Genomic DNA, 26,087 nt, shown 5'->3' with positions numbered 1-26,087 from the left:
AATAAGAGGTATAAAAGAAAGGGGGGGGGGTTTAAATAAGTCGGAGGAAGTTTTAAAAAGAAAAGCTTAATGCAAGTAAATATAACTTATTTACATCGTTAAAACTTAAATTACGTCAGTTGCGTATTTTAAAGTACCACATTGTAATTCAAATTTAATTTGAAACCATGTTAAAAATCATTTAAAGTTTTTATCTTGATAAAATATTTATGAAGTATCTTTAAGTTAAACAATATTGTTATAAATAAAATTATAAAAATTTAAATGTTATTTGAAAAAAAAAAAAATTCTTATTTAAAAAAACTTATACTATTTATTTCTTAAAATATTTATTATAAAACACACAACATCATTGTCTTTTGTTTGCTTTCTCGCAAATTTTTTTTTTAAAGAAAGTTTTTCAAGAAGTTTTTCATAAACTGTTTATAGGAGAATTTCTAAACAGTCAAAATAATAATAATAAAAACTATCAACAATTTAAAAATAAAAACTATCAACAATAAACTAGTTAATCATTTCTAATCAATGTTCATTCTATGATCAATCTAAAAAATTAATGATAATAAACTTTAAAAACTAAAAAAAAAAAAAATCATCTTTTCATAAAACTGTTGATATAATGTTTACTAAAAAAGTTCTCTAAAATAATTTTTTCTGCAAGCTTGATTATGGTTTATTCTGCAATCCAATTATAATATGCATATAAAGTTATAAGTGCATTAATCACTTTTATAATGCGATGAAGAAAAAAAATATTGATTTGAATTAAATTTATTTTAAAAAAATTTTCTTTGCTTTAACTAGTTTGGAAAAACTAGTCAGAGCAAAGTAACCAAGTTTTTCTAACTAGTTTGAAAACGGAACTTTTTAAATTTTTTTCAATCTAAATTTAATAAAGTAAAGTTTAATAGCATTTAGTAATAAATTTAATTTAAATATAATAAATAATTTTAAATTACAAATTTTTTATGATGGAAAGTAGAAAAGTTTATTTTACTTTTTATTTTTTTTATTTAAAAAAAAATTATTTCACAACAATTGTGGTGAAAATGTTTTACAATGATTAATTACTGCTTCATGTTTTCTGAAAAAAATATTTTAAAAAATTGTTTTTATTTTAATGGCTTAACCCGTAGGTAAAATTGTCATTTCGTACGTAAAATTCTAATAACGTAACGCTTCTTAACAAGGCCTGTATAAGTGAGTTAATATTTTAAATCTATATTTTTAGTCTAATTTTTAAGATCTAAACCGGTCTCAAAAATTCAAAAATAATAACTGAACAATTTTTTTTTAAATTTTTGAGATACGGTTTCTTTGTTCATATCAAAATAAAATTTAATAAACAAACGAAAACAAATAAACGAGCAGTCTTAATAAGTTCAAGGTGGGTGGGAAAATTTCTTGAAAAATTCATAAACATCAACTTCCATGGATTAAGCGCTTTACTACCTTATCACCTTTATTTGTGTGTACCACCTTTTTTGTTTGTTTAGTTCTTAATAATTCCTGCTTTATAAGTAACAAATTTGAGTAAATTTGACCATGTTTTTAATTTTTTTTCTTTTTTCTGTTTAAGGAAAAACCACTCTTCAATTTTTTGTAACAACTAAACTATTCAGAAAAATATCTTTTTTAAAAAAAATCGATTTACATTTTCGTAATTACTCTTGCCCCAGTAAAATTGTGATAAATGTCAAAATTACAGGTGTTATGTTTATTTTTAAATATTTTAAGTTATTTTATTGGATTCCTTGCCTCAAAATATGTAAGTGTACATATTTTCAGCTTTCCAGAAACAAAGACCAAAACCCTTTTTCAAAATGGCAGGTTTTTGCTGGTTCATGCCTTAAATAGTTATATCATTGAAAGTTGGAATTAGATGATGAAATTTTGATGATTTTTTTTCTTTGAATTTGCAAAATCTGACCTTAGGGTTGCATTTTATAAAAAAGTTATGGAAACTATCTAACTTTATTTTTCAATAAAATTATTTGATTCATTTTTTTTTTTAAGTTTTCTTTTAGTTACCAACTTTGATAAAAGAAAAAAATTATTTAAAAGCAAAGGTCAAAAATTATTTTTAACAAACAAATTTATTTAGATGAATTTTAAATATACTAATATTAAATTTATTTTATTCCTTTTAAAGTTTGGTTGTATAAAGTTATAATAATATACGCAACTTTGAAATTTGCAAACAAATTATTTATTAAATATGTATTTGTTTGTAATTGGGCATTTCCATTTCTGTGTATGATTTTTTATTTTTCTTTGTTTTAGCAATTAAAAGCTGGGACTTAAAGCAATATGCATTCTATTATGATTTTCTTAAAAAATATTTATAGCAAAAATATTTTTATCATATTTTAGGCTACCTGAATAAGTTAAATATAAATATTTTGATATTTTTTTTTTTTTTAGTGATAATATTGCTACAGTTTGAAAATAAACAACAATATTCAAAACACTATCCTTTAGCTAGAAATAATTGATGACTGCCATTTCCCATCAAAAATATATTAAATATGGGTCATAGAAGTATAATATTTTACTTAAAATACTCACTAGCAATTTATTTTCTTAAAAATATCTACATGAAATTAAAAAATTCGCAACTTTCGTGCGTGATCATTTATGAACTGCATTTAAACGATTGCTGTGACTCTATGATACATAGTGCAATCCTGTAACTATCTGGAAAGCTTTACTAACGTTTAAAACATTATTTAAAAAATTTATTTATATAAGGCTGAAACTTATGTTTTCCGAGGAATTAAAGTTTATTTATCTAGTAACTAAAATTTGAGTTTTTCTGTTCTGTGTGTGATTCCTCTTCAAACTTAATTTATTCTTTGTTAACATTTTTAATGTACACCATTTTTTGTTTACAAAATATTTATATAGAATAGAATTAAAAGAGAGCAAACTGGAGATCGCCAGTTTTATTATTATGAAAACAATAGACAAAACATATACGAGTTTCCGTGCGTGATTTTTTGGAAACGCTCAATTGGTTTGCATACATTTTTTAGAGTTTTTAGAGGGATCCCAAACCTCTGAGGCATGTTGTGTTCATATTAAAGAGAATGAAAAAAAAAAAAATGTTTGGGCTGAATTTTTTTGATTAAAACAACAGTATAAATGCATACCAAAAAAAACTAACTTTTTTATTTTAGTCCAAACTCACCTTCTCTGTTTTGTTGTCGGCCAAAAAGTCAGCATATTATACGCCGCAATCTACAGACTTGATAGTTTATTCAAGCGCAGTTTATTCCGAGTTTTAGTACATGACATCATTGATTTTATTGTTTGTCTAAAAAATCAATTATGTAAACAAACAAAAAGAAGAAGGCAAGCTTTGACTTAGATTAGTCTTAAAAAATAAGTTTTTTTAAGTATACATTTATTCTTTAGTTTTAATCAAAAAAATTTAGCCCTTTTTTTATTAAAATTTATCTTTCTCTATAGTATGAACACTTGTCTTGTCTTGGAGGTTTGGGATCCCTTTAATATTTGAAAATCAATTTTTTTTCTTTCAATATTATACTTTTTTTTTTCAATAATATAGTTAACTTTGTGACTCTTAATTATACTAGTGCTAAATTTGATCATTTTATTTGATACTTATTTTAGATTCCAATAGTATGCATAGTTTCAAAACTCTTGTTTTGCAAAGAAATTATTTGAAAAGATTTCAAATAAACATCAATTTTTTACGGTTCTTGTACACAGTGACAACAAATATTATTGGAAAAAAATTTAGAAAAGTTGAAATATGCATGCATTTTTGTTATTATTTTTTTTTTTTTAAACATCTTCGCTTCCAACAAGGCTGCAAGCAGCCACTAATTAAAGTTGGAAGTTACTGAAAGAGAAAAGATGAAGATTGTAGAGCAAGATAACGATTGACTGACGATTTAAAAGATTGCAAATTATATGAATCAGGAAAGCAAGATGAAGGAAGCGAATTCCAAAGAGCTGATGTTCGAGGAAAAAAACTAGATGAATAAGCGTTTTTGGAGCACTTAGGAACAGTCACAGAAAAAGGATGACACTTAATTGAATGACGAGTAACACGAGAATGAATTTTAGTAGATGGCACAAGAGACGCTAGCTCTTTCGAGCAGTGCCCATTATAGTATTTGTAGAAAAGAGAAAGAGAAGCAACATTACGACGATGTGATAATGGTTGAAGGTTGGCTGCAAGAGCAGGTCCAACTATGTTTACAATGCGTTTTTGCACCTTGTCTAAAAGAGAAAGGGCATCATTAGAAGATCCGCCCCAGATATCCGCCCCAGATATTCAATTTATTCTAAATTGAAGTTACATAGCCACTGATACATATATATATATATATATATATATATATATATATATATATATATATATATATATATATATATATATATATATATATATATATATATATATATATATATATATATATATATACATATATATATATATATATATATATATATATATATATATATATATATATATATATATATATATATATATATATATACATATATACATATATATATATATACATATATATATATATATATATATATATATATATATATATATATATATATATATATATATATATATATATATATATATATATACACACACACACACACACACGCATTATCAGTTATAAAATATTTATAAAATATCTTTAAATTGAACAATATTGTTATAGAAAAATAACAAAATTAAATATTTTATTTAACAAAAAAATATTTTATTATTTTAAAAAACTTATAATTTTTTAAAACTCATTTCTTTAAACATTCAATACAACATTATCGTCTTATATTTTTTTCTCACAACTTCCTCATTTAAAAAAAATTTACCTCATTTAAAAAAAAAATGGAGGCAATTGTTTATGGGTGAATTACTTAATGGTCAAAAAGAAAAAAAATCCTATGAACAATTTTTTGTTTTGTTTTGCATTTTGGTTTTAACAAAATTTTTGCCTATTACTCGTAAACATTAATGTTCATTCTATGATCAATATTAAAGATAAATGATAAATAGTTAAATATAGTGATAAATGAAAAAATATTTGTTAAAAAACAATTTCAAAACTAAAAAAATCATTTTTTCATAAATTTGTTCCATAAAGTTTACTAAAAAAATTCTCTAAAATAGTTGTTCCTACAGGCTTGGTTATGGTTTATCGGTAAATGCATTTAAGCAGGATTTTCTTTTCTTTCACATAATTTGAAATTTTTATTTAAATTTTAAAAAAAATTTAAATTTAATTAAATTAAATAAATTTTATTTTATTAGTATTTAAGCATTAATTTAATGTAAATATAATAAAATAAATTTAAATTAAAAATGTTTTAAAAACGGCAAGTTTGAATTTGACTCTTAATTTATTTGATTAAATTTATATGATTAAATTTAATTTAAATTTTTTTAAAAATTAAAATTATATATATATATATATATATATATATATATATATATATATATATATATATATAATATATATATATATATATATATATATTATGCACATTTTGTAGATTAAACTTCAAGTACTTTCAAGTACTTCCAAGTACAACTGTTCAGAAATTATAGCATTAGAAATATGACACAGTGGCCCCCCCCCTTGATTCAAAAATCGTCAAAACAAACTAGATTAGTGCCTCATAACTTTTTTCTCACTTTCAACAAGTGTCATTGTTTCCCGAACTATTTTTTGAAAAGTTCTCTCTTTTAAAAAATGGTTTTTATTCACTTGTATTAAATTAAAGAAAAATTATTATCTCAACTTTAAAGAAAATCCTAAAATGGCAAAAATGAAACTAACTGTAGCATTTTTCTATTCATCCACAAGTCTTTACAGATAAGTTTTCTGATTAGCTACTACTGTCTGCAATAAAGGGGCAAAATATCAGCACTTGAAATAGCGCCAGTTAACAATTAATGATTGTCTACTTTTAGAAAAAATGATATTTTGATCTCCCAAATTCAATTCTGGACAATTGGATTTGATGGGCAAGAATTGCAAGTCAGACTTTATATGAAAAATTCTTCTAATAATAATATAGAAATTCTTAATAAAAATTATAATAAAAAGAAACAACCGACAAAGTTATGGAGAAGGCAAATTTTGCCAAAGCTGGTGAAGTTGTTGCACAAATTTGGTCTAGCACAGTCATTAATGGATTTGAAACTAAAGCTGAGTAAATAAAACCCAACAGTGAAGGATGTGTACAGTTAAAACATTTTGGATCAGAGTGGGATGCTTTACATGTCAGAGAAATTCAATACTTCCTTCAAATTGGTGCAGAATACTGCACCAATTGCAGTTTATATTTTGCTACTATCAAATCAATGAAACAACACAAAACAGTTTGCTCAGGTATTGGATATTCGAATGAGATTCAAAAAATTAGCCCTTATTGCCTAGTTGCTCTATATCTATCTGAACTCATGTATGTCTTTTTAAATTTGGACAAAGAAACAATTGAGTGGTATGATAAGGACGATATTGATACCTCTGACCTCAACTGGCCTTCAAAAATTATTGAAGAACATGGAACTCTAATACTTGAAGGTCAAAGTCCGATTTAGGAACAAATTTAGGTTTTAGGCAAATATTCATCAATTGCATTTTTTTTTTAAAATAAACTATTACAATTATAATATACAAAAATTTTTTTGTCTTCATCACATCACATAGGGTAGGAGTGGGTGGGGTTTCTTCAGAATGTCACATAGGGGAGGGGATTTATGAAAATGGCAAAAAAATCACATATTATTTAAACGGCTCTTTATGCCAATATTTGTAATTTTATTCAGCGCACTTATGCCAATTATAACTTATGCTAGTTTAAACTTATGTCAGTTTCTGTAACTGCTTTGCACTTATGCCAGTTCGCTCTTATGCCAATTTGCACTTATGGCAGTTCTCACTTACGCCATTCGCACTTATGAAATTCAGGGTTTATTCAAAAAGCTAAAAATCAATTAATTGTATTCAAAAGACAAAATTTATCAATTTGCCAACAGTAAAATGTTTCCTTGCCAAAGTGACTGAAAAGACTTGAAAGTTTTTTATCCAGGGTGTCCCATTTAACGATTTTGTAAATGCTAAACGTCTAGTAAAAAATTCAAAGTCTCTTCTTATTGAGTTAGTAACAAAATCAATCATAGAAGGTTTAGAAACATGTGATAATATCTTTGATATATGTAGTACATATATTTTAAATACAGAAAGTATTTTAAATACTGGCTTCAAAGTATTGAAAACGATGCTTTCTTAGGTGAAGGAAAAGAAAAAGTTTATGACTTTTACAAAACGTTGAAGCAACATCCTGGTTTCACCAGAAGCATAAATGTTTTGGATGCTTGGCATAGCTTAGTAAATTACACTGTAAAGTACATAGTACCAAATAATACCGGTTACTGCAAGTTATTGCACCAAATATTCTCCAGCTCAATGAAAAATGAATAGGTTCCGGTTCTACTTTTTTCGAGCTCTTATTTACTTTGCCTGTATCTAATGCAAAAGTTGAATGCCTTTTTTTAATAATTAATAGAGTGAAAACAGACACATGCAACTCTCAGTAATAAAAAAGTTTGCAAAATTTAATTTGAGTAAGTTTGCAAGGAAAAGATTCTAATGTGTTTGATTCAAGTCCTGCTATAGAGTTATGGGCGAATGATGTAGTGCAAAGGCCAAAACAATTAAAATGAAAAAATTACTCAAAAAGAGCCAAAAAATCTGGTTTAAAAACATAAATTGGATTCATCATCTGACAAATCAAATAACGACTATTTCAAAACTTTTTTCAGTATTTTGTTTGTTTTTTAAATAAATATTAAAGTTTCAATAAACAAATGTTTTCTAAAAGGTTCCTAATATTTCTTGTATCATTTTTGTAAAAAAAACTATCATTTCTTTTTGGTAACCGAAACCATAAAGGTTCGATCAGTAATATTTGAATAGCTTTTTCATTGCGTAGAACGCAAGAGAAAGATTTTTTAAACTTTGAATGAATGAGTTTGATACTTTGATCTATTTTGGGTATTTTTGTCAATTTTAAATGTTTTTACTAAACAATTATTTACAATGTTGCAAACAGTCGTTTAGTTTAAACTAGTTTTAACTAAATAAATGTAAAAATTATATTTTATATTATAAATATAATAAAAATATTTATATTATAAATATAACAAATATATTTTGTAATATAAATATAAAAAAATAATGATAAACAAGATTCATAACAAAAATCTTAAAGTTAGCGACAATCTAATAATGCGTTAAAAAATATTTTAGGATGATTTGAAAATAAAGTTTTTCTAACGTTTTGAATGAATGACTTTGCATGATCAAATGACAAATCAAAAGTTGACTTGATTAACTTATATTCTTAATTGTTAATTTTTATGATAAATTAGGATAAGCCAAACAACTTATCATAAATTTTTTTTATACTTCAGAAGGACAACTGTCCCGCTTAAATATAAAAAAAAATTATTCTCTTTTTTTAAAGGCTTGCTTAAAAAAATTTTTTAAATGCTTGTTTGTATTTATGACATGACTCTCTTTAAAACAAGGCCCAGTATAAGTTTTTATTTTGATTTTTTTATTGTTTCAGATTTTTAAACTAAGTGAACTTTGTTTTGATCTAATATAAACATCATATAAGACCATTAGACCGAACTATCTGAAAATACAAACATTAAAAACTTGTTACATTCACACTAAAAATGTACCAGCATGTATATATATATATATATATATATATATATATATATATATATATATATATATATATATATATATATATATATAAATATATATATATATATATAAATATATATATATATATATATATATATATATATATATATATATATATATATATATATATATATATATATATATAAATATATATATATATATATAAATATATATATATATATATATATATATATATATATATATATATATATATATTTGTGTGTGTGTGTATATATATGTATATATATGTGTGTATATATATGTATATATATATATGCACATATATATAAATATATATATACACACATATATATGTTCGTATATATATATATATATATATATATATATATATATATATATATATATATATATATATATATATATATATATATATATATATATATATATATATATATATATATATATATTAAAGTTTATATAGATAAAAAAATTAAAGTTTATGCTTGAGTTAAGCGTAACTGTCAAAATTAGCTCATTTTTATCGCAATTTTCTTGCAAATTTGTTTTATGCATTATTTATTTATTTTTTTTACTAAAATTTAAATTTCTTGTAAACGTGATCAGAGGCTGCATCTAAAATTTGCACAAAACTTACATTTTGAATGTACAGAACTTTTTATCTTAAGGCAAGTCAAAGCACAACATTATACATTTTTCTTTGCTTTCACCGCAAAATCACTTGTACAGTAATTGAATAGTTTTTGTTTTTGCAATAAGTTATACTTTTTTTTTATTCTCTTAAACTTTTAAAAGTGAAAAATCATTTTTAGTAGTAAATTTGAAATTAAAAGACTTGAAAATAAAAAAAATTGATATTTTAATATTTTAATTTATTTATACTAACACTGAGAAAGAGAAAAAATTATTTGATAATAAACATTTAAAAAAATGTTATATTGAATTTAATAATTTATATTTTAAAACGTTTAAAGGAAAAAAACATTCTGTTATAAAGTTTCTGTATTGTTTTTGTTGATTGAGTTAATTTTTTAATTGATCTTGTTAATTTTTTAATTGATTTTGAAAAAATTTAATATATTTCCGTAGTTTTGATGTTTTAAAAAATAAAAAAATAAAGAGAATTTTATGACGTCAAATTCACATTAAGCTAATGCGTTAAGCATTTCTTTAATTTAAAATATGGCCTGAAATATATAGTATTTATATATATAGTATTTTGAGTATAATAAGTAGTAATTATTGTTATAATTTGTTAATATTAGCTATTATTTTTATTGAAATTATTTAGACTGATTTAAGAGGGTTGCGATGGAAAAGATATACTTGTTCTTGTAAAAATGTCACCAGTATAACTGATGATCCTATTCTTTCTGCTTACTCCACTGCTCTACATACTGATATTCTTTGTGTATGGCAACGTGTTGCTGTTCATGGGGTATCTGTTGATTCAGTTGGTGCACATTTACTTAAATGTCCAAAAGAACTAATATTGTTTTGGTCTGGAGAGAAACCAAATTTAAATGATACTCTCAGTTCTAATTTACAAGGTTTGTATGTATATACATATATATATATATATATATATATATATATATATATATATATATATATATATATATATATATATATATATATATATATATATATATATATATATTAGTTTTTTTTTCAGTAATAGAATTAAAACCCCAAAGAAACTTCCTCTTGACAGAAGCATATTTTGCTATAAATAGATTAGTCCTCTAATGTATTTTAGTTTGGTCTTCTATATAATATTTTGTTCAGGTTTTAAATTAGAGAATTTAAAGTCATATTTTGTTATATTTTTTTTAATATTATTATTTGATATTATTTTCTTATATATTTAACATATATTTAATGTAATAGATTTTGCGAACATTGTAATTATCTCTTTATATTAATGCTGAATTTAATAGTAGTAGTAGTTCCCTATTCGAGTGTGTTTGGCACAGAACCCTTGAAGTTTAATAAAGGGTATATACATAACATATAAAGGTATTATACACTATAAAAAACGGAAAGAAGAGAATTATATAAAAGCTTGTTTGCCACTTTATAAAGCTTTTTGTTTATTAAATAATTTTAAATTTTTTGTCAGACAACATGCTGGTTAGCTCACAGTTTCTGAAGCAAAGCATGTGGTTTAAATCTTACCAATAGCTAGTGATTGACTGGGGCCCCAGCCCTATCCCTGGCTGAAAATTAAACTTTATGCAAACCTTTCCCCGGCAAAATTATAAGATTTAGCAGGGGTTGATAGTCGGGTCTAGAAAAAAAATTTCATAGTACTTTAGATATTATAATTTTATGCTTACATTTACTATTTATTAAATACTGGCATATATTTATATATTTTTAAACTTTTATTTACTTCCAACAAGTTTGCAAGGAACCACTATTAAGTTATGAGATTTTTAATAGAGAATAAGTTAAAATACTAGGAAACAGTTAACTGAAGACTTAAAAAGTTGTAGGTTGTATAAAAAAGGAAAACACGAAGATAAGTAAGAGTTAAAATTTTTTTTTGATGCGCAAGGAAAAAAACTGGATTAATAAAAGTTTTTATAGCATGAAGGGACAGATACAGTAAAAAGATGCAACTTGTTGAATAAGTAGCCAAATAGGAATGAGATTTAGTTTATTGTAATTGAGATAGCTCATTTGAGCGTTGACCATGATAGTATTTGTAGAAAAAAAGAAAGAAATTCAACCTTACAATAATTGGAGAGTGGCTTAGCTTGGCAGATAAAACAGGTTTAATTACATTTACAATGTGCTTTTTTTTTTACAATTAATTTACAATGTGCTTTTAGACTTAGTCTGAGAGCAAAAGGGTTATTCATCAATATAGAAATGCCAACATTACAATATTTTTTTGCAATAAACAAATGAGTTTTGTTGTCTAAGAAAAATTGTGAAATTAAATCCAGGATTTAAATCTATAAGCCACTGCAAGCCTTAGCTTTTATTCCAGAAGAAATAAAAGATTCCGAGATGCACTTTATGCATACATATTATGGGTACAAACTAGGGATGCGCCGAACCCGGTTTTTGGCCGAACACCGAGTCCGTGTTTTTGTTATTAAACATTTAACATTTTATTGTGTTATTAAAAATTTGTTAAAACATTAGTAAGGGTTAATAAATTTTGTTTGAAAAATTATAAAGTAACTTTGAAAAGTTAATTTATTATTGGATGATTGTTTATGGTGTAAAGAAAATAAATGTTAACATTTTTATTTGAAAAAATAATACAATTATTAAAGTTAGGTAATATAAATAAATGTATAACTTGTAACGTATTGGATAAAATAACATAATATGTAACATTTTCGTTATATTTTAAGATATATTTACACAGTTTAGATTTAAAATGCTTTATTTTTGGTTGAACTTCTTTTTTATAATTTAGGAAAATATTTTAATCTTGTAAAAGTATAAAACAATGTCTTCGGAAAAAATATCTTTTAAAAGTACTGTGTGGAAATACTTTGAAGTTTCTAAGAAAGACATTCGTTTTTGTATCTGCCTACTATGCAAGCAATACTCTCTAGAGGTGGGAATTGTCCAAAGACATTTACCACAAGTGTAATTAGGCGCCATTTAAAAAAAAGCACCTTGTGGAGTATGTATTGGCTGAAAAAGAGTCTGATAAAAAAAATTATTGAAACACCAACTGTTTCTACATCAAGTGATTTGGAAATAAAAAAACAATTAACATTAGTAGAGAGTATTAATAAAAAAAGGTAGTGGAATATTAATGACCATAGAGCAATCAAGATTCACAATCACATTGGAGAAATGATAGCATTGGATATTCAACCATACACAATTGTAGAAGATCTTGGTTTTAGAAAACTAATTGAAGAGATATGCCCTAATTACCAAATACCCAGTTACTTTAGTGAAAGTATTGTTCCACAAATATATGGTAATCTGTTTAATTCAATCAAGAGTAATATATCTTCTGTCAGTTATATCTCCCTTACAACTGATATTTGGACAGCAAATAGTTTAAATGTTGCCTTCATAAGCATGGCAGCACACTGGCTCAATAATGAATTTTCCCAACAGAGAGCAGTACTCAGAGTTATGCATTTTCCACAATGTCTCACAGGAAAAAATATAAGTAAGTATTTACATAAAAGTTTGCTAAGTTTTGAAATTCCACACACAAAAATTCACATTATTTTACAAGATAATGCTGCCAACATGGTAGCTGGCGTAGAGACTGTATAACTGTATTGTATGTATAAAACATGGAATTGACTTAAAACCACTCTGTTGAAGCTTGCCAATCTCCATCGTAAACCTTCTGTGCCAAATGTCCCCAAAAATTTTCAATTGGTCGTGCTTGAGGCACATTTGGGGGATTGAATTCTATATCAACGTAATAGACATATTGGTCCATCCAATTTAGAGAATCTTTAGAATAATGAGAACTTGCTAAATCTGGCCAAAATAAATAGTTAAAGTCTCCATGATACTTGTGAATAAATGGAAGAAGTCGTTTTTCTAAACATTCATTAATATAGATTGATGAATTGATCGCTACAGCCTTGGAAGTGCGAAACAATGGCTCGGACATACCACGGTCAGATATGGCTATCCACATTAATAATTTTTTTGGAAATTTCTCTTTTCCTATAAAACAAACACTTTCTGGGCATGTCTTTTTGTTGTTTGTGTATCCAGGCATGTTGTCCCCTGCAAAACGAAAGTATTTTTCGTCATCGATGACTAGAAGCGATTTTGTGTTATAGAGTTGGTTAACTAGTTTCCTGCTTCTTTTCTTTGCCTTTATTTGTTGTTCTATAGTGTATTTTGGAGTCTTTTCACGTTTTCTATATTTAATATTCATTTTTTTTAACTGACGACCAATTGTCAATTGATTTACACCGAATTTAATACGTATTTTTCTCTGACTGACCCTTTTTCGATTGTTGACAAGTCTCGTTAATTCGGCTTTCTTTTCTCTAGTCCAGGATGTCGGACGACCAAAGTGCTTTCTATTAGAAAACGATTGAACAGTTTCAAGTCTTTTTAGGTTATCATATATTGTACTTCAAGCAAATCCTTCCGTTTCAAAATGATTTACAATTTTTTTTTTTTTATATTAGGTTTATTTACAAAAAACATTTTTAGTCGCTTTCGAAAAGATTCTCGTTCAGCTGCATTTAACCTCATTTTACCACAAAAACTGATTATTATGCTCAAATAATAATCAGTTATGATAAAATCAAAGATAAACCCAAAAAACTAATTATTATGCTCAAATAATGAAATTAGGATTTTTCCGATAACTTCCGCATCACCCGTTACAAGATGGAATAGTTCTTACAATATGATTGAAAGGATGCTTGATCAAAAAGTTCCTTTGGCAACTTATACAGCCAATCATGCTACCCAATCAACATTAAGTTCATTCCAATGGGGCTTATTAGATAAAGTTTTTCATATTTTATAACCATTTAAAACTTTAACCGTTAATCTCAGCAAACGTGAGGCATTTTTATCAGATGTTATTCCTTCAATTATGGCTCTTAAAGTATTTTTTAATCAAGCATTAGTTTGTGAGGCTTTTTTAAGTATAAATACTTTAGTTGAACAATTGAAAGAGTTAGTAGACAAAAGACTGAGTATATTTTTACATGATAAGTATTTATGTCTTTCCACTTTTTGTGACCCTAGATATAAATTAATGTATCAAAAGGAAGATGAGAATGTAATAAAAAATTGGCTAAATGAGCAGATGCAAGAAATGCAGCAACATAATTTAGAACTTGAATCCTCTGATTCTGATTGTGAAGAATCCACAGTAAGTGACACAAATGAAGTGTTTGTGAAACCATCGTATCCAAAATTTAATGAATGTTTTTGGCTAGTTTCCAAACTGACAACTATAAATGAATGTGATTCCAATTTTTTAATTACTAAAGATAGCAAAAGGTTTAAAAGATCACACTCTAATGTGCAAATGATCAACATGGAGATTGAAGAGTATTTAAAACTCCCTCTTGTTATAGAAAAAGAAAGTCCTCTTTTATAGTGGAAAAATTGTGGAAATTCTTTAAAAAATTTAAAGAAAATAGCCCAAAGGTTTCTTACAGCACCACCTTCTGTTGAAAGTGAAAGACTTCTTAGTACAGGTGGCAACATTTATGAACCAAGTAGAAACAGACTATCACCAGAAGGTGGTGAAAAATTAATGTTTATACATTATAACTTTAGGGCAACAAGTGATGATTGATTTTCATGTTTTTGACATTTTATTTTTCTGATATTTTTGATTTGTGATTGTTGTTACTATTACATAATACAATTATACAATAATAACAAAATACTTAATTGGAGTGTTATTATGGAACTCCATAATATTATTTTTCCCTAAGTTTGTTTCTTTCAAATATTTTTTATCAGTTTATATTAGTTCAAATATTTTAAACCAGTTGAGTAGCAAGCTTGTAAAAAACTTTCTCTGTTGAGAAATTTATTTATTTTACCACAGCAACAATAGCCATTTAACTAGACGTTTAACAAACTTAAGTCCAATAAAATATCTTTTTCGTTTAAATTCCTAATTGTTATTTTAAGATTAACAAATGGTGATTTTATAATATTAGATTTTTGTGATGAACTAAAATAATACTCAATTGATGCCGGGGGGAAGGGGGTATTTATTTTACAATTATTTTAGTTGAGTAATAGTTTTGGTAAATCTGTTATTCCATTTGGTCAGATTAAATTTATTCTGTTTTGAAAATACATAATAAAATTTAAACCAAAACTATATTGAAATTCATTTATAAAATCATATGTCCTTCTATGTTTAATTGGTACGCTTTTTTTAATAAAAATTTTATCCATTTAAACCGTAGCTATGGTACGAGTTAAATTTTATTTATATTTAGATAAATTTATGATGAATTCCGAATTTGCATTATTGGCCGAACATTTGCTAAGGTTCGGCTGAACCGAACGTTCGGCAAAACAGCCGAACGTTTGGTTTTGCCAAACGTTTGGCGCATCCCTAATATAAACATATATGTTTGCTATTTATTTAGATGTTTCCATACAATATCCTTATATATTTATATAAACTTTAGTATTTATACGGTGTGGTATTTGCCGAAAGAGAAGATGATTTGATGATGATCATGATGATGATGGTAATGATGATTATGATGATCATGTTGATCATAATGATGTTTATATATGCATATATATATAAAAAATATATTTTAGGATGTATAATTGTTTATTTAGCCCCGGTTACAAACCCGGCTCCTGCCCTGGCTATATTTTATCAAACTCGGCCCTGGCCGCGGTCAATTATCAACCCTGGTCGCTTACTACCAATAACACCTTTTTTTTTCTATCTTTTAAAATACAAAATAAGGCATTTTTGAAGTTCTATAGGCATTGTATACATAAAATATATATAAATATTATATGCAATATCAAACTAAAGGAAGAGAATTATTTAAAAAGCTTAAAATTTCAAAAAAAAACATCAAAACACCGGGAGAATATAGTTGCATATATGTGATGATAAAGATACTTATGTTATTAATTTGCTCGGGTAATTAGTCCTAATAAGCTGCGGATGGTCTGAAAAAATATTATGGTCTGAGACTTAATAAAGAAAAAATTTAATTAGGCAGTCCTGCTACTCCAGAAGGTGCTGCTGCTGAAAAAATACAAAACTTATTGTCTCATCCAAGTGGAAAATTTGAAACTTTAATTTTAGATTTGCCTCTCGCTTAATTATTTCTGATTGCTAAAATTATATCATCTTCTTAGTTTTACCATTTGTATAGCGTTATGTATAAGTCTCTAAGTGTAAACCTCTTTAGCATATGTTGAATTTGCAGACAGTATATGGAATAATCGTTTATAATATATGTATAATATGAGAAAACTTTTAATTTTTATTTTAACAATTAGAAGTCCTTTTTGCTATATTTATATATATATATATATATATATATATATATATATATATATATATATATATATATATATATATGTATATATATATATATATATATATATATATATATATATATATATATATATATATATATATGTATATATATATATAGAACCCTTAGATGTTGTCCGAAAGTTTTTTCCATAATTTGTTGACAAAAAGTAAAAATTAAAATGCAAAACTGGAATTTTTTTTTTTTAATAATGATAGACTGCCTGCCCCAACCAAACCCTCAGTCAATGTAGCAGCACTCCCTTACGGATCAGGCTATTTGTCAGTCGATGTAGCAACACTCCGCGCATGATTTACAGTAAAAAAAATAAAAATAAAAACATTTTATTAAAAAAAATAAAAATAAAAACATTGTTTATATTGTTAAAAACATTTAGAATGTTTTAAAAACATTCAGAATGTTTTTAAAAACATTCTGGTCAATTAAATTTGCGTTTTTGTGGTTTTTTTATATAACAATTAATTTGTAATTAAATTAATGGTTTTGACTTTCGTCCAACACGAAAATGTTGGACGAAAGTCAAAAGTAATTAAAAGTGACGTATGTGTTGGCGTAAGAATCACTTTTTTCCTTCCGCTCTTCCCAAAGACAACAAACTATAGATTTATATATATATATATATATATATATATATATATATATATATATATATATATATATATATATATATATATATATATATATATATATATATATATATGTATATATATATATATATATATATATATATATATATATATATATATGTATATATATATGTATATATATATATATATATATATGTATATATATATATATATATATATATGTATATATATATAGGCAAGATTCAAAAATTTTCAAAATTTATTACGTTAAGGGAAGGTCTTGAACTGCCTGAAGCAACACGATGACAGCGTACTAAACTACTGAGCTATTGGTTAGCGTTTAGGAGAAAAACAAACCTCATTATAAATCTCTTATAAGTGTCTTATAAGAAATGATTTTAATGTCTAACAATGGATTAACATGTTTTTTTGGAATGACAGGAATGTGACCTTTTTTGATTTGATTCAAGAGATAAGTTATAAAAAAAATTCTTTGCAATTGCTTTATTTTTAGGAGAGCTAATAATATCAGATCCATATAAAAGTGATAGAACAAAATAGAACAATTCTGAGATAAAATTCAAGATTTAGTAATCTGAAAATAATTATCAACAACACCAATATCACTTAAAATGATAAAAAGTTCTCCAAAGAATTTTTATTAAAGAAAAATGAAAAAATAATTATTATAGTTAAAAATACCATGGGGTAGAGTGGGTTAAAATGAGAAGCAAGATATAAATAAAGTACAGGAGTTACAGGCCTACTACAATACAAAAATCATAAGCTTGAGGCGTAAAGATAAAATCAAGAAGTGAAAGTGATTAGGATTGTCTGAAAAATTACTCGCAAAGTTAACTTTGTGAATAATTTTTCCGACAATCCTAATCACTCAGACCAAGAGATTGAGAAAGATTTTAAGCTTTAGAGCCAGTATGATCAATACTGGCTCTAAACTACTACTGGTACTAGAACCAAGTCATTCAGAGTAAGGAGTAGTCATTAGTAACAACTATATGGTTGATGAATCAAGAGAAAAGATTTGGTCAATTTGATTGTCATTTAAAAAAATCTATTTGAATCAACAACAGTCAATTTGAAATGGTCAATTTGATTGTCGATTTTAAAAAACTGAAAAGAGTGTAGTCTTGGGAAGAAGGTAAATAATATAGAACTAAGACAAAAGTAGTTGTATGGAGTGAATACAAGTAAAGATGATTAACTGAAGTGGTGCTAAACAAAAACCATCTAAATAATAGTAAGGATTCAAATCGGATTTCACCACCAATAGGGAATTGATACATATGCCTATGTCCTGGCCAAGCATGTGACTGTTGGTTTCTTTAGGAACCAAAGAATAATAATCATTTATACTAAGATCTGAAGTTAAAACAAAATTTCATTTCATCTCATAAAGACTCATAAAGAATCTCATAAAGTAGGTCTAATGAGCTTTGCAAAATGTATGGTTCTATGGATGAAAACATATTTTAAAGTCCATAAATGTCTTTAAAAGATAAAAACAATTTGTTAGTAATAATGGTTTTTAAATATTTTATGTGGTTTACTCGTATTTCTAATAACTAGAGAACTTGACTCAATCATAGATAGTGCAGGGCTTGAAATAACAAACATTTTTGTTCAGGACAGTTTGTAAGAGAAAAACTTTTTTTGTTGGACATAACCGATAAAAATCATCAAAAACATTTACTTCTTTTGTCTTTGTTTTTAAAGTAATTCATTCGGATTTATTATTTAAAACAATATTAAAGTAGTTACACTATTTAATACTTAAGCGAATGTCTACTGATTTAACATTAAACAACTTTTCTTAGCATGAATGTATAGGATTATAGAAGCGAGTCATATATTGTATTTGTTTTATGAAATATATATTAATTTGTTGTAAAATTTATAAAATCAAAATTTGTGTTTTAGTTACACAATATTTGTTATAATTCAAATATGGGTAAGTAGGAAATAATTAAAAACATTTTATTTATTCAGGCTTTGCAAGGATAGTTAAAAAGTTAATTTTAAATTTAAATTGATTTTGAAACCCTAAAATAAAGATTAAATAAACCGAAAAAATAAACCATGTTGTTACACTAACCCGTATTAGTACTTGACAAACGATCAAGTAACAACCTTCAGAAAACCTACTAGTATGCACTTAAGCATTAGTTGTCGCTAGTGTCCTGTACTTAAGCATTAATTGTCAGAAAACATACTAGTATGTGTCCCACATCCAATGTGTCGAGAAACATTGGCTCTAAAAGAATATATAAATTTTATTGTACAATTTTATTAAGTTTTACAAGTTATCAGCATTTAAAGTTTAAAAAAAAAAGATTTTGTTATATAATAACAGTCTTTTTAAGCTAAACTTGTTAATTAGCCATACAATCAGAGTTATACAATTGTATAGAAGTACAATAATTGCAATTAATTAGAAAGATAAGGAAGTGAAGTAAAATATATCAGTTTACAATTTTTGATACAAAAGAACTCATCACCAAATATGTATTTCTTCAGCAAGCTTGCAAAACATACCTACCTTTGACATTTTAAATTTTCGCATGTAAAACATTGATAACTTTTTGTTATATTTTCGTTCCAATGAAAATGCATTTTTGTTCCAGTGCTCTTGCATTTTTAAAAATTTTCTCTAATGTTTGTTGTGTGGATTGAGTCTTCAATGGCTAATTATTTTGCATAGCATTAAAATCAATTTTTATTTTTTTTATATATTCTCTCATACTTTTGGTCTTCAGTCTGTTTGAGTATGTTTAGCATCTCATATAAGTTTAGATATTTTACTTTAGGTCTGCTAACTCTAACAATTTTTTTTCAAAATGTTGGCATGATCAACTTGTAGTTGTACTTTTAATGCAATTTCTAAATTTAAAAATATTTTCGAAATAGGCTTAGCAAGTATTTTGCAAAAAGTTGCATTTATGTATATAAAACATATTATACATTTTGATAAGTTAATATTTTTTATTATGTTAACTAAAAATTTGTAAGTTAAGCTAATTAAATATTTATACTGTATTTGTTTATGTTTGTCTATTAGGGGTGTTCAAAAAAATAAAATTTTCAAAACGCGAATACACAAGAAACCAAATTTGGGGCAAATATAAAAAAAAAAAGATTACAAAAAAAAATTACAAAAATATTGATATTTACCTTGAGCTTGAAAATATCCCAAAAAATACCCCAAATTGTTCCTAAATTATTTGGCTTTGAGCGCAAAGTAAACCTCAATATTTTGTTAAATTTTTTTTTCTAATGTGATTATAATGGTCTAAATCTTTTTTAATATAAACAACAATTATGAAAAAACTAGGATACAACAATCTAAAAAAAAATTTATTGTCTATGTTTGACTCCTAATCTCTAATTCTATTCTCTAATCTTACTTTTTATTTAATTTTTAAGTCTTTATTTAGTTATTAAGTCTGTATTAAGTCTTTAGTTATTAAGTCTGTAAAATAAGTGAGTGTCTTCTAATCTTCTATCCTCTAATCTTACTTTTTATTTAGTTATTAAATATGTATATAATAATTAGATTTTTTAATGTAGAATTTTGATGTTTGATGTTGATTTAGATTGATTGATTAATGATTATTAATGTTGTTAAATGCTATTTATTTTTGATTGTTATAGAAGTTGGTTATGGTGCTTATGAAGATGGACTCTCTGAAGAAATTTTGGAACTCTTTTTTAGATCTTTACATAATATGATAGAAAAGTAAAAATTTATTTTTTCTGTTTTTAATGAACTTTTTTATTGGTGCCAAAATTTTGTTTTCAACTAGTTTTTAAAAAAAATAAAAAAAAATTAAAATAAAATTTTTTATGTATGTATACAGCTGCATATTCTGAGAAATCTGATTTGAAATCTGAAAACTTTTTATTTGTTGTAATAAAAGTATAATGTATATATTGATGTTCTTGCAATTTGCTACTTTATTATGGCGTCATCAAAAGCACTTCATGCAAGGCCAAGTAAACAAAGATTTGCGTGTGTGCACACACATGGTAGATAGACAATAGATGGTGTATGTAGATAGATAATAATATAATAGATGAATAGGTTATAATTAATGTATAGATTAACTAGATTAAGATTGATATATTGATATAACCAACTCTAGTTATCTATCTAGAAGAATATTTAAACAAATTACCATATCTGGTATTAAATGCACGATAGTGAAAAAGAGTGTATAATATAAATTTTTTTAACTTGGTAATAAAAGCTGTTCTACAAGACACTGTTTTATACTTGTTTTTATAGGTAATCTTTTTATAAAAAGCAACATTAAACTAAGAGTCATTTAGTTTTTTGATTTTAAAGACAAAGCACCAAGGAATGATATTTTGATTCTAGAGCCAATGCGCTTAGGAATAAATAGATAATGCGCCAAGGATATATGTGTTTTTTTCATCATTACTCTTTTTTTTTTAATTTAAAATCATAATATGATTTTTTTTGAAATCGTGATAATTTTGAAATCATGATTATTTTGAAATCATGATATGATTTTTTTTTAAATTTGAAATCATAATATGATTTCAAATAACCAGGGTTTAAGAGCTTATCTTATTTATATATCTAAGAAGATTTAATAAAATATATCGAAGAGGATTTAATAAAATCTGTTGCAATAAAAGAGCAATGGTTAGTTAAATATATAGACGTTTAAATTCAATATTTTTTTATATTTGTTAATAATGCTTATCTTGCTTATCTTAAAAAGTTGAAAACATTTTTGATAATTTTTTTGTTTATTTGCTTTATTTTAGGTATCTCACTGAAAATGAATTTGTTCGTTTGGGCAAATGGTTTGTATCGCCATTAAAAAATGATGCAAACAACAACTCATCTGTATTCAGGTTTAACCTAAATAAATATATGAATCACCTAGTCTGCTAATTTGTTTTGTATTGTGATTTGTTCTACTTTTTTTTGCAAGATTGATGAGATTTATAGCCAATATTTTATAATTGTAATTTTTATCACTGTAGCAGTACGAGGTCAACAATTTTTTGCTGACCTCAAACGCTTTGAGTTCAGCAGTTAGGTCTACATTGTCGAATGTCAACCCTAATTCCCAGGGCTGATATATATATTTATGTATATAAAGGTTGGTTTAATTAAAATTGACACTTTTTATTCTTATGATTAGGATGCTAAAAAAATCATACAGAATGTTATCATTCGGAAAAACAATTATTTATGTATTAGTATTTCAGGTAAAGTATGTTTCTTTTATAAAAATTTTATTATTTTTCAAAATGGCAACAAAACAGCAACAAGTGTGTGATGCAATTTTGAATGATCGAGTGGAAAATCCTAATTTGCCTCTCAAACCAGTTGTAAAAACTGTTGGATGTTCCAAAAACCCTGTGATTAGAACTTTAAATAAGTATTTTTATATAATAAATAGAAAGCCTGGAAGCTGCTGCAAATTGCATTAACAAAAAACTTAAATCAAATGTTTTGCAAAAATAAAGGCAAATTCTAAAATTTCTGAGCGAGATTTGCCACAAAAATGCAAAAGTAGCAGACAAATGGTCCTATCTATCAAGAAAAAGCATAAAATCAAGTCCTTCAAAATTTATAAAGCCCCAAATTGCTATGCTGAAGAAAATTTAGTGGCATAAAGTCGTGCCGGAAAATTAAACAAATTATTGTGTAGAAAAAAAAGTATAATTATGGATGATGAAACTTATGTGAAACTAAATTGCAAAACTATTCCAGGACATCATTTTTATAGGGAGTCTCCAGGAAAAAAGTAAAGGCTAAATTTAAAACAATAAGATGTTTTTCAATTCAAATTGACATATGGCTTGTCAAATCATAATCAAGATTATGATTTGGTAAGCCATATGTCAATGTGGATTGAAAACACAAGGTTTTGTCACTAATTCCACAATAAAAATTGTGAAGTTTATCAAAAAGAGTGTCTTAAAAAGTGTTTATTGCCAGTGTAGAATGCCCACAATGGTAATGCAATCTTTTGGCTTGAACTAGTGTCTTGTCATTACTCCAAATTAACATTACACTTCTACAATGCCAATAGTATCGATTTCATACCTCGAACACACAATCCTGCAAATTGTCCTGAACTTCATTGAATTAAGCAATATTGGGCTATTATTAAAGCCAAATTAGGTGAGAAGTTTAGGCAAGCAAAATTAAGTACTGACTTAACAAAGAAGTGGGATAAAACCACCAGAGTATGGATCTTACCTTGTGCAAAATCTTATGACTTCCATCAAGAAGAAATCATCATGAGAAAAATCATAAAATTTAATCTTACTGAAGAAATTTAATTTTTTAATTTATTTATTTTTGTTCTAGACTTAATAAGCATTCAATAAAAATTTAATTTGTAGCTCATTCCGATTTTTTTTTATTCAAGATATAAAAATTGTCCGTTTTACTTAACCTGAACCAAATACCCTTGTGACTTTTTTTTGTTGATAATAAAAGTGGTTGGTAATATAAAAAATAAAGGTCAACTGAGTATTTTTTCATAAAAGTTTAATTTTTTTTAAATAAAATCAGATAATAGGTATTTAGTTAATATGTTGATTTATGTTGATTTTTTAATCTTTAGTTCATTGGCATTCAGTTTTTCATTGTTTTTACATGGGGAAACCTCAGTGGTTGCAAGCATAAATGTTCAAGAAAAAACTAGCATACGTCACCTTTCCGCAAAAGATTTACACATGTCAACTTTACCAATGTCATCAGAGTCTCATGGTATTTAAATAAAGTTATATGTTCACTTTTGTAGTGTAAATGAAAATTTGATTAAAAAAAAGCTGATTTATAAAAAATGTTATTGTACAAACTTCAAAGTAATGAAACTTCATTGTGTTTAGTCTTCCAATACATGTAATGAAACCTCTCTGAGTGATGGCTTCCAATACATGTAATGAAACCTCATTGTGTGAAGGCCTCCAATTCATCCTAAAAATAATTTGCAGTAAAAATAATTAAAACTGTTTCTATTTTTTTATCTTTTTATTTTATTCTAATTCAACATTTAAAAAATAAAGAAATCTTTTGGAAATAATTAGTTAAAGGTTTGCTTTTAATTAATTTTAAATAATTAAAAAAAATGTTATAAGGAATTGTAATTAAAAGTTTTAAAACTAAAACGAAAAAAAGTCATCGCAAAATGTCAAACCAATTTCTGTTATAATGTAGTTTATTTAGTGTTTATAATGAGTTAATGTAATGATTTACTATAGTCTAATATAAACTAAACAGATATATGTTAATGCAAAAGTCATTTAGATTAAAACCTGGGTGTTAGTCATTGAAAGTACTTAATGCTTAATTTTTATGGCTCATGGGTTATTTGAAATGTTATTTATATTATGTATTGTTAGTTAATATTATTAATTTTTGTTATTTATATATAGATATTTATCAGTAAACTTGTAAAATGTTTTCAGTTCTTCTGGCACCCTACGGGTTAAATGCACAGTTAACTGGTCATAATCTTGGTGAATCAGATACAGGTTCTTTAAAGATATTAGAAGAATGGCAAAGATTTTTTCCTTCTGTACCTGCCTTATCAACATTTGGTCAGCCAAATGTAGTTGAAGTGGTTCTTGGAGACATCAAAATGCTATATCCTGCCAAACTTGTTTTGATACCTAGTTCATCATTATCTGGTTTGTTTATTTTTAAGTATTAAAATTTATATATATATATATATATATATATATATATATATATATATATATATATATATATATATATATATATATATATATATATATATATATATATATATATATATATATATATATATATATATATATATATATATATATATATAACTTGTATGCAATATTTTTAATATATCCTATTTTATTTTATATTACATATTTATTCTATATTTGTATAAAATTACATTTACTAAATTTATATCTATTTAAAAAAAGATTTTTTTTTTTTTTTTTTAATTACTAAAAATATTTTGTAAATACTTTTAAATAAAAAAAGAATAAGGTTTAAATTAAATTTTTAGGTAATAATGCAAAGCATACACAAGAAAAATATGATCATATTTCTGCAACTTCAATTATAAAGAATATATGGAAAATGACTCAAGTCAAGCAGTCTCAGCAGACGTGGAATTTTAATGAGAATAATGTTTATACAAACTGCAAGTGTATGGCTGCCACTAAGTAACCATTTTTATTTTTTTTATGAACAAGACTTCAGTGCGTACATACTGAAGCTCTTGTCTAGTGTTATTTTAAGTAGCTAACGTTAATGCTAAAATGGATTGACCTTATTTCATCATTATTCTTATATATATATATATATATATATATATATATATATATATATATATATATATATATATATATATATATATATATATATATATATATATATATATATATGTATATATAAATCAAGCCTTCTCAGAAAAAAACACGTTTATATGATCACACATTTAATATTTTGTTTTGACAACTTGGCATAACTCCTTGTATGTTTCAAGTTAGCGTTTTAAGAAAATCTGCTGAATAAACAAATGTAAACTTAAACTAAAATTTAAAATAAACCACAAACTATTGAGTAAAAAAAAAAAAAAAATAAGAAACTGAATTAAAAAAACATGAAAAATCTGAAAAAAAAAAAAATTCACTTTATTACCCACAAAGTG

The 26,087-nt window shown here is 25.1% G+C and overlaps 1 protein-coding gene across 2 annotated transcripts in view; it reads left to right on the top strand.

The window, feature by feature from the left end:
• LOC101236610 (mediator of RNA polymerase II transcription subunit 13) overlaps positions 1-26,087 on the top strand; it is a 69,801-nt gene that overhangs the window by 6,248 nt on the left and 37,466 nt on the right. For both annotated transcript variants that reach the window (XM_065808108.1, XM_065808109.1), the window contains exons 2-7: positions 10,054-10,312; positions 21,049-21,133; positions 22,192-22,281; positions 24,012-24,157; positions 24,859-25,080; positions 25,440-25,599. In XM_065808108.1, the coding sequence (XP_065664180.1) occupies positions 10,054-10,312; positions 21,049-21,133; positions 22,192-22,281; positions 24,012-24,157; positions 24,859-25,080; positions 25,440-25,599 (962 nt within the window). The remainder of the gene's footprint in view (positions 1-10,053; positions 10,313-21,048; positions 21,134-22,191; positions 22,282-24,011; positions 24,158-24,858; positions 25,081-25,439; positions 25,600-26,087) is intronic.

This window comes from Hydra vulgaris, chromosome 10 (genome assembly GCF_038396675.1).
Source record: "Hydra vulgaris chromosome 10, alternate assembly HydraT2T_AEP".
NCBI classification, from domain to species: domain Eukaryota; kingdom Metazoa; phylum Cnidaria; class Hydrozoa; order Anthoathecata; family Hydridae; genus Hydra; species Hydra vulgaris.
The sequence above is the reverse complement of the archived record's forward strand: the minus strand, read 5'-3'. Positions and strand labels throughout refer to the sequence as shown.